The sequence below is a fragment of the Poecilia reticulata genome, linkage group LG5 (assembly GCF_000633615.1).
Source record: "Poecilia reticulata strain Guanapo linkage group LG5, Guppy_female_1.0+MT, whole genome shotgun sequence".
In the NCBI taxonomy this organism is placed as follows: Eukaryota; Metazoa; Chordata; class Actinopteri; order Cyprinodontiformes; family Poeciliidae; genus Poecilia; species Poecilia reticulata.
In genome coordinates this window covers 5,680,089-5,691,091 of record NC_024335.1, presented here as the reverse complement: position 1 = coordinate 5,691,091, position 11,003 = coordinate 5,680,089, and the positions used below count along the sequence as shown (strand labels likewise).

The 11,003-nt window shown below is 40.3% G+C and overlaps 1 protein-coding gene across 1 annotated transcript; it reads right to left on the bottom strand.

Moving 5' to 3' along the window:
* Window positions 1-457: 457 nt before the first annotated feature.
* mon1bb (MON1 secretory trafficking family member Bb) lies at window positions 458-10,814 on the bottom strand. Its single transcript, XM_008408640.2, has 6 exons — window positions 10,656-10,814; window positions 10,064-10,158; window positions 6,491-7,072; window positions 3,553-4,345; window positions 2,556-2,703; window positions 458-1,560 (listed from the first exon to the last, which is right to left on the bottom strand). The coding sequence occupies exons 2-6, from the start codon at window positions 10,140-10,142 to the stop codon at window positions 1,333-1,335; spliced, it is 1,830 nt and encodes a 609-aa protein (XP_008406862.1). The 5' UTR covers window positions 10,143-10,158; window positions 10,656-10,814; the 3' UTR covers window positions 458-1,332.
* Window positions 10,815-11,003: the final 189 nt, after the last annotated feature.

The window sequence follows — 11,003 nt, the reverse complement described above, 5'->3', positions numbered from 1 at the left end:
CCCTTCTGTCTCCTTCCTTACCTCCTTGTGTCTGTCCTTCCATGCTAGCGACCTGTCTTTGTATTTTATAACTTTCCTTATCCCATTGGAGTATATTCTTCTCCTTCCTTCCCTAATTTTTTTTACCCTATAGTCTAAATATCTTGTGTCCTCCTTCCATCTTTCCTGTTTTCTGCTTTTAATTTCTCTAATCTTTGACCATGTTTTATGTCTTCACTCTTACCTTTGTTAGGAAATTCCTTTATTTCTTCTTTTCTTGTTTCAGCTTCCTCCTTTTATCCTCATTCCTTTCTTCTCTTCCTTGTCTCTGTCCTTCCTGTCTGTTTAGAATGTACCTACAAGCTGACTACTAAAGAAATCTCCACACTAAATTTAGTTAACTTTTGTCATTTAAAATAAACAGGATCAAGACGTTGAGTACAACACATACGATCCCTGAAAGAAACATACGCAAAAATATGTGCAATCTGAAATTTATTTCATGAAACCAAACAAACTCTTCAAACTTGAAATGAATGAAAACTCCTCAGGAGACAAAAGTATGAAGACGTCATTCATAAAGAGAAAACAGCCAAACTCTTCAGAGGTGAGATGATCTGCAGATAAACATGATGTGAAGTCTGAGTTTGTCTTAGTGAATAAAATCTAGTTGTCTTTATGTGACCATGATTCTGACTAGACACCAGGATGGGAATGCTTTGTCATCAGGCTAAAATGTGTAACTTCTCTTTCAGCTGGATGTACAAATATCAGCAGTAATGAAACCCTGCAGTTGGTTGTAAAACATAATCCGAGAGTCTATATGTGGCTGTTCCAGTGTCATTATTCCAGTTTATGTGGATCTTAAAGCAAAAAATAATAATTATTGCAAACTCCCCGCTTCCCAAAACGTTTACATGTGACCTACTTTTTTTTTTTTGATCAAATGAACTTGGATGTAGCTTATGATCGAACTGTCATCCGAGTGATACATTCACAGCCCGTGAGGAAACTCTCTTTTTCTCTGTAATAAAACAATATAAAAACTTTTTCACTTAAATATTTTTTTTTTCAATTAGGTTCTACCACAGTTCAAACTAAAACTTACGAGTGCCGCTTCTTCGCCCCGACTGTCTCTAAAGGAAAGCAGTGATGAAACAACATGCTCTCGCTCCCAGTAAGAGGAGAATACTAGAGACTTTTTAAATAGCCTAAAACTTAGTGTCTGATTCTACTCGTCAGTTTACGTCAAGTCCAATACCTCTCCAAAACTGATTATGAAAAATAAGAGCGAGTCACTGTAAAAAATATCATTGAGTGAGGCAGCGGCTTCAGAGCAGCGCTAGCAGAGTCCTATAGCAGAGATAGGAAGCCGTTATCTGTGGTATCTTGCTGCTCGGATCTGCTGCTTCTTGAGCTCTTGCTGGGGTTCGGAGTGGTTGAATACTTAGGAGGGTATCTGATGAAGAGGCGGTCCTCCTCCTTTTTAATCCATCTCAGAAGCTTAGTGATGGCAGTAATGGCACAGGTCTTTGTCACAAGAGGGCTGAAGCAGGTGTAGAGCTCAAATTTGCTGGTCACCTAAAACAAAAAAACAACACAGACTTAACTAAATATGAAAATCAATCCGATTTTTTAAAAACCTTTTTAAAACTTGCATTAGGGGTTCAACTATTTCTAAAAACAAACCTAAGTGTTCAAAAAGAAACAAACAAACAAAAAAATTCAATAAGTTAATGTTTGTTACTGCTTGGAAAGTTAGCCGTTTCACACATTCAACGGGCGCTGCGCCGCTACCTAGCAATCTCCCCCAGGCCCGTTACCTAGCAACCCAACCAGAGTTCCACCCCGTTCGGTCAGCTGGTTTCACCGCTGGTTTCAACGGCTGCTGGGAAAAAACAATTGTTTTGTTGTTGACTTACCGCCCAGAAACCACTTGCTGCGTTCTTCTTGGTTGAAGAGGAGGCTCTGCTGCTTTACAAAAATATACGTTTTGTATAATTGCGCGTCTGTTTGCAGACATTTTCATGTGAAGCGTAAACGTTACGTCGGGGAGGGAGTGGCCAGCAGCAGCTCATTTGAATTTAAAGTGACAAGACGCCCTAAAATAGCTCATTTTGAAATGAGCTCGAATAGGCAGAAGTGAGCAGACGAAAATCTCAAGTTTAATATATATATATATATGGTCATTAATTTGGAATGGTGTGAATGGAATAAGAAAAAGAGAATAAAATCTAATTTAAAGCAGTTTTTTTCTTTTAAGTTATGTGCAGACAACATTGATTCAACCGTTTAATTTCAGAGCCTTTTTTGGTTGATATTAAGGAATTAAGGAATTGTTGCACAGTAATGAATATGCTAAAACATCCCGCTCATAGAAAATAATCAGCACCAAATAGTGATCAAATCCCTATCAATGATGAGTGGATCATGTGTTTAATCACTTATAAAAACAGGAGAAGAAGAAGTAGGCTAGAAGTCTTAAAAATGAACTGATTGGAACACCAGCATCCATGAATTTCTAAAATCCGTATACATTATGCATGACTGCAGTAACCTAAAGCGCAGCTCCTCACCCAGGCCAGCAGAGTCTCCCTCTCAGCGACGTGGTAGATCAGCTTCAGGGGCCGTGAGGTGCTGTGGATGCGGCTGTGCATGTAACGATACAGATCCAGGAGCCGCATTTTCTCCTCATCACTGCTGTAGGGAGCCTCCATCTCTGGACTGGAAGCAGGTTAAACACACAAAGTCGTATGAAGCTCACAGATTATTATTATTATTATTATTATTATTATTATTGCCACATATTCATACACGCATAGGTCTGTCACAATAAGTTTTTCCAGAAGTTATTGCGATAAACAATATTGTTATTTTGAAAGCATTTTCAAGTAATATGACAACTTTAGAAGGCAAGTATACCCTGATTGTATGCAGCAGGATCCTCCAACTATCCCTAATATTTGTAGGGTTTTTTGTATTTCATGACTTTCTGAAACCTACAGAAACTGTGATGGCGTATTAGGGCTATTGTAGATGGAATAAAAAATAGAAGGAAAACATAGGAATTTTGAGATTCATCTCAGAAATATTTCAGAAAAAGCAATGAAATTTCTGAGTTTGAGAAGTCAAAAATTTGACAAAAAAACGTTGAAATTTCTAGATTAATTTCAGAAATTTTTCAGAAAAAACAAGAAAATTTCTGAGCTTGAAAAATTCAAAACGTTTTGACTTAAACAAATTTTCCGTTTTTTTTTTTCAATTAAATTTTTAAGATTAATCTAGCACATTTTTGACATTTCAAACTCATAAGTTTCCATGTTTTTTTTTTCTAGAAAATTCAGAAGTTGAATATTTTTATCTAGCAAATTTTTGACTTTTCTAATTCAAATGTCCAATTTGTTTTTAGAAATTTTCTAAAATTAATCTAAACACCTTTGAGTAATTCCTTGCAATTTTTTTATATAAAATTCCTGAGATCTTGTGGCAGAAATTCCACAGTGGTTCCAATACTCCTTAGTATCCTGTCATTGCTACGGGTTTAAAATAAAAACTACATCTCCCAACACACACCTAGTGAACTGAGTGAGCTGGCGGTGGTTGTCCGGCACGTCGAAGGGCTTGTACATGAAGTGTCTGAGGTCCGACACACCGACCTGGCTCACGCTGTACGACTGAGCTTTGGCGATGAGGCTCAGGGAGTTCTGCGCCAGCATGGCCTCCTCGATCTTCCTCTTGCAATCGGCTACGGCGTAAAAAGCTTCCTTGTCCGTGGAAAGCAGCAGCAAACAAACGGTACACTCCGGCGGGTCCAGATAGGAGATGTAAGCATAAAAGTAACAGTCAGGGTTGAAGAGGGGCAGGCAGATCGGAGTCCAGATCTCCCCGGCCTGAAACGCAGACGAGGCTCCGATGAGGTTGAGCAGCAGGTGGACGTCGGCCGGCGCCAGCCTCGCATCCTCGATCACCGTCTTCTCCTGGACGATGGTTAGCAGCTGGTTTTTGGCGATGAGGATGGAGAAAACCAGGTTGGGGGTGATCGCTTTCTGCAGGATCTGGCTGAGAGAGTCCCTGAGAGAGGAGGCGAGAGGCAAGCAGTGCACTGCCGCCAGCAGGAAGCTCGGGTCCGAATCCACCAGGTTGAGAAGGCCGTCCAGGATCTTCTCGGATCCGGCCAGGAGCCGCCTCAGGTCGTAGTTCTTCTTGTGCTCGAAGATGCGGGATATGCTGGCCTGGGTGAGCATACTGATGATCTGGTAGTACACGTAGAGGAGTTCGTCACGCAGCTGCTGCTCAGACTGACGACTGCTGGAGACGCACACCAGAACCAGGGGTCCTTTCTGCAGGAACACCACCGTGTGCTCCTCTGGTCGGACCGAGACAAAACAGGACAAGAGGTTAAAGGTTTGCAGACACATTTTATAGCATAACCAAGTCACTACCGTAACTTCAGTTGTTAAAAATAGGCTGAATGTAAATCACAGTGTTGTGGTCAAGMCMRCCTAACCCGAGACCAAGACAAGACCAAGACCAGAGTGTATCGAGACTGAGACAAGACCAAGACCAGAGTGTATCGAGACTGAGACAAGACCAAGACCAGAGTGTATCGAGACTGAGACAAGACCAAGACCAGAGTGTATCGAGACTGAGACAAGACCAAGACCAGAGTGTATCGAGACTGAGACAAGACCAAGACCAGAGTGTATCGAGACTGAGACAAGACCAAGACCAGAGTGTATCGAGACTGAGACAAGACCAAGACTTTTAGGGTCCGAGACCAAGTCAAGACCAAGACCGAGGGAAGTCGAGACCGAGTCAAGACTAAGACCAGCGCAGCGCTCTACATATGATAAAATGTGAAATATGATCAAAATTACTTCTCAAATTGATCTGAAAGATCCATATTCCCATAAAAACACATAGATATTAAATACTTAATACATTTAACCAATGTTAAATTTAACAAACTCTTTGTTCTGCTTTGCTTCCATCTCTATGCTACGATCAGCGGTGGTCTTGTGCTATCCCTAAAAAGGATGGCACTGCGTCAACAAACTGTGGGGCAAACTGTGAAAAGTTATTTGCGTTTTGCTGGTTTGCTGCCATGATTCTAACACACCTGTGCAGCTCCGCACARCAGCAGCAGGTCTCCTTCGCTGCCGCACAGGTGTAAACCCAGCGTCGTAGCGCTCATGTTGCGTTTAAAGGCGGCTCGGAAAAACAGATTACCACATGTTAACAACGGATTAAAGTTTTAACTGCTGATAAAAGTGACAGACGACACAGATATCGGAAGTGTGGAAGCCCCTACTGTATCAAATTGGCAGAGGAATAACAGAGACTTGGCCATTCTAAGGTAAAAACCCAGCACATACAGCGTTCATGTTTTTTTGTTTTTCTTTTTCATCCAGACGGCTTCCAGCGGATAGTATGCTGCGTGTTCAGTGATATTTTCACAGTTGCGGTCTCGACTGGTCTTGAAATAAAATGCCGAGTCCTCAGCGCCCGAGACCAAATGCGGTCTAGTCCGAGACGAGACAGAGACCATCAAATAATGGTCCCGAGACCAAGATCGATCTCGAGTACTACAACACTGGTAAATCATATAGAAGAAATTTGACTTGGTAATTAAAATTAGCTGCAGCGTATTTTATCTGCACAAAGCCATGTAAAACTGTGAACTGCAGAGGGAAAAAAAACAATACATGGTTTTCAAATTATTTACTATCAAAACTTCCTTGAAAAATAAATCATGTGACAAAAATTAAAACCCACACTTTTAGTGTTTTATCCAGTTTTCTCTCCACAAAATTGGTTATTATTTTTAAGCAGTTATGAGGCAAAGTGGCAAAACCTTAACCTGCTGCTGCAGCAGTTACTCAGCAGGTTGTTGCTAGGTAACCAGAGAGTGAGTGAGTTGCTAGGCAACCAAAGAGTGAGTGAGTTAATTCCACAAGCTTTATTCAATTTGATACAATATGAGCTTCCGCACTTCCAATATCCGTGTCCTCTGTCACCTTTTTCAGCAGTTGAAACAGTTTAATCCGTTGTTAAGTCGTAACCTGTTTTTCTGAGCTGCCTTTAAACGCAACATAAACGCTGAGACGCTCGCGCTGGGTTTACACCTGTGCGGAGCGAAGGAGAGCTGCTGACGTTGAGAAAGAGATTTAGCTGGCTGTGAGAAGCTGAAAGTCTGAATCAGAATTTATTTTATTGTCATTGTGCAAGAAAGAAAGCACAACGAGATTTAAAAAAAATACCAGCTCTTGAAGGCAAGCCAAATAAATAAATAAAAATAATAGAAAAAAAAAGAAGAAAAAGAGGTTGAGTGGCTAAAGTCTTTCTTCTGCCTACATTCCCCAGAATGCTATTCAGTTCTGGATCGGAGTTCAGTGAATACTCCATATATTCAATATTATATTGAATATATATTACGCATTATATTGATCTATCACGATACAATCGATTTATTGTCCACCCTGATGTTTACCATGACAGTCAACGCTCTCACCTGAATACACTGAGCGGATGATGTTATCTCCACTTTGGACAAACGACACCAGCGCCATCATGACGCCCATGGTGGAAGACAGAGCCTCTTCGCTGCCGTATCGGGAATAAATAGGCTTCCCAGCTTCACTCAGCACAAACACGTGCTTCCTGTGTTGCCGCCAGCTGTCGGCCGTGACGTCCTCATCTCGATGAGAAGTGAACGAAGGAGACTCCTGGATTCCCGCCTCCAGTAACGGAGATGAACTTCCCTTCACGCCTATACCTTGTTCCTCCAGCTTGGCCTTGGCCAGCATTGTAACAACAAACTCCCCCGAGTCGCTCTGATCGTTCTCAACGCCAGAATCTTTGGTCCCTCTGCCAGCTGAGTGGGCCGGCAGATTGTTCTGACAGTCTGGCGTCTCTGACTCCGTTCCCAGGTTGGAAGGAGGTTCTGCCTCCGGACCTGGATCCTCTGCTGTAACATCAGACGGCTGCAAACTGGCCGGCTCGCTCCGGTTGACGCCGCTGCAAGCATTCGTCGCCACTGGATCGGGAAACATGTGGTTCCCCAAAAGACAGAGAGAAGTGGCCAGGGTGTCGGCTGCAATGAAAGCAAAACTAAATTATGAAATAAGTAAAGGAAAACGACAAACACAAACACATGAGGAGGCTTGTTACAATGAGCAATAAATCAATCGCAGGATCAATTAACACAAGAGCAATCATTTTAATTTGCATGATTTATTGTTTTTTCCTCTTTTCTCTTTTTCTACCAAAAGCTGGATGACAAAAGTCTTCAGTCTGGTGTTTTGGTCTCAACTGGACCCTTTTTTGAAGAACAGTTAAGGCCCCATTTACACCACAACAATTTCGGGGAAAAACGGAAGAGTTTTGTTGCGTTTGTACTGTACATTTACACGAATCCACCGAATGTTTTCTCTAACAACGGCACAGATTGAAAACGGGTTCCAGAGTGCGATGTTTCTGAAACGTACCGATGTCCATTGTTGTGTAAACAGAGAAAACTGATCATTTCTTCCAGAGAATCCCCAGCTCATGCATAATATGACGCAAAACATAGCTGCTTCCTACAATCCACAGAAGAAGRAGAAACTACTCACAATGCTGGTGTTACTACAATCCATGTTTCCCCATCAGATACGGTTCCCTCAGCGTCTCTTCACCTCCCAGGTGGCAAAATACACGGCTGCTTGTTCAGCGCTCTTATCTAGAGAACTACGGACCAGCTCCGGCTCCAGACCAGTTTAACAGGGGGGGCATCGACTTATTTTGGGGGGGCAAAATGAATCTACGTAGCTGAACATAGAACATAGGCTACTTGTTAACAAGCTTAAGGTGCTGTATTGATATTAGCTAGTCATTGTTTAGCTATCATTGCCTGCATCCAACAGCTTTACTCAACTCAGTCGGTTAGTTTGGGGGAAAAAAACTGAAAAGTTMTTTGCGTTTTGCTGGTTTGCTGCCATGATTCTAACACACACCTGCGCAGCAGCAGCAGGTCTCCTTTGCTGCCTCACTGGTGTAAACCCAGCGCGAGAGTCTCAGCGTTCATGTTGCGTTTGAAAGCGGCTCGGAAAAACAGGTTACGACTTGTTAACAACGGATTAAACCGTTTTAACTGCTGAAAAAGGTGACAGGACACGGATATGGGAAGTGCGGAAGCTCCCATTTTATCAAATTGATAAAGGAATAACAGACTGTTGGCCATTCCAAGGTAAAAACAATAAACAGCTTCCAGTCCGGGGCTCGTTACAGACACAGTGAAAGCTCAAACAAGGTGTTTCAGCAAAGTTATCCCACTTTTTCCAACTGCATGCGCCCTAATCAGACGCACACAATGCGTGTTTTCTCCCAATCTATGGGAGAACGGTACCTGATGGGGAAACGCGAATCCACGTGCCTTCAAGTAGAACKTTTTTTTTAAACACATGCGCACTTAGTTTCAAAGAACCTAGCACATACTAGGCGCAGCGAGAGCATAACACGTTTTCGATGTGTACAGTTACTGTGTAAACAAAGATTGCAATTAGAACGTTTTCATGTAAATGATCCAACAAAAACGGAACAAAAATTCCGTTTTTGTTGGATCATTGTCGTGTAAACGCCCCCTTAGTTTACAGAGACTTCATAATTCATTTTATATGACATTTCTGTTGTTTTGTTTATTTATTTTGAATATTTTAAATGTCTTCCACTTTGAGAGCTCATTAATTATGGCTTTGAGAATATGTTCTTGCATTATTATGTCTTCATCATAACATTAATTGAAAATGGTCTCAAAACAACAATATCATCACTTATTGCAATAATTTCTGGGGAAATGTATCGTCCTGCAAAATTTGCTGACAGGCTAACACATGAGCTTTAATAAATAAATATTTGCAGGACAACTTTTAGTTCAAGTGTTTGCCAAAAAAAACAAAAACAAGTAGTACTCCCAACCAAGAATGATAAATGCATTAGGCATTACATTTATTGAATGTATGCAATAAAATGTTTATTTAAAAACCTAACTGAGGAGATTTTATAATCGGCTACTGAAAGAAGTCAAAAATAAATGTTCATTTCACATTTTTAGGCTTTATGATAGCAAATTGCTTTTTCTTTAAAGTCCTTTCTTTATCTTTGTCTTCAACAGAATATTCTGTTATTTTGTACTTCTGCAGAATAACTATATAAATAGTAGTCCACGTTTTTGAGAAGCAAAGTCTGTTTTGGTTTGTTAATCTCGGATTCGAACTGCAGTTTGTAACTTGCAGTGGTTTTGCTCCAGTCTTTTTGGTCAAAGTTTCATGGAATAATAAAATATTTCAACCTTACAGGGAGTTTTTCCCCCCTATATTTTTTGTTGTGTATTGTACTATTTTTCTTCTTTTTTTAGCTAACATTAGGATGCAGATTTGAAAAGCATCACAAGTGAAAATCATCACAAACCTTTCAATCTTCAATTTAAAAATAAATTGTAATGTAAATAAACAATAACTCAGGAGCAAAAGTGCACAACTCTAAAATAAAATAAACATGTTAACTATATATTCAGGTGTGTTCAACATAATGTATTCATAATTTAAAAATCTAAAAATATCACAACTTATACCACTTGAACCACAGAGGCAGTCTAAATAGTTTTTGTTCGTCTACAGCAGCACAGAAAAACAAACTCTGAAATAACTGAATAAATACAAATAATTTTTTTTTCTTTTTTACTTATTTTTTATTTACCATTTCTATTTTAATTTAGTCTAACCATTTAAATTTACATGATTTTACATATTTAAGTTTATGGAATATTTCAATAATAGCTCATTTCTACATTATTATTATGATGAATATTTTCAGTAATAGCTTGAATTTCTTTCTGACCATAACCCAATTAAATAAATCACATGTCCCCCTATCTTTAGTTCACCTAAAACAAGATTCATAAGACAACAAAATGTATACTTTAAAAACTATAAAGCTCAAATGCAACTAATACAAACCTGTAATCCTTATTTGCAAGCAAATATGAATATGCTAAATTTGCAAAACAAATGCTGGGTTTCAGCGTTCAGAATGAACTCATATTTACCAGGTGGATTGTTCTCCGTTGGAGGATCAGAAATGTTCACCGCCTGCGCTTCGCTGTCTTGATGGTGGTCTTCCTCCATGATACCATCCCAGTCACTACAAATAAGTAAAAGAATCCACGTTCAGGTTCACGATTAAAGCACAGTTGCACTGAGATGTGAGGAGCTCATGAATGAGAGCATTTATTCTGGAGGTCACATGTTAACAGAGGAGAGAAACAGCTCCAGGACACCAAACAGACACTGGAATTCAAATCTGATTACAGCTTCAGCCGATCTAATGTTACACACCAACACAGCTCGGTAAGACCAAGAGAAAGCGAGAGGGAGATAAGGATTGTGCTAAAATAAGTTTCTCGACAGTAACCAACGTCATATCTGCGACCACAAACACGCTTAATGCAGTTAACCTCCTTATAATGATAGATGTGTGGCGGTGAATTAGAATAAAACTCAGCAAACGGTGACTGTAGACATGAAGCTAACAGAGCTCGCTGCTAACAAGCGAGACACACACAGATTAATTTCATGGCCTCGGCTTAAACGAGCTCCTCTTCTTAAATTAGACAAATAAACAAAAACAACAACACTTACGTTTGTAAATTGTCAAAACGTTGCCTTTAAAAAAAAATACAATTAGCTACATTTAAGTTTCTTCTGCAGCCCGGAGGCAAACGAGCTGTCAAGAATAAGAAGCCGAAATCTTGCTCTTACAACAGCGGACTTCCGGAATCGACGATGACGGGTTCAGCTGACCAATCAGAACGGTGGTAGGAGCATAGACATTAATACGCAGACCCCTCATGGAGCGGGCTGGCCCGTTGCTGCGATACGTAACAGGGTGCGTCATATTGAATGTGGAATATGTGCCAGTAAGGTAATACTAGTGAATGGACCGAACTTTATAAGTACCGTTCTACAAAGTTTTTAAAGTTAATACCT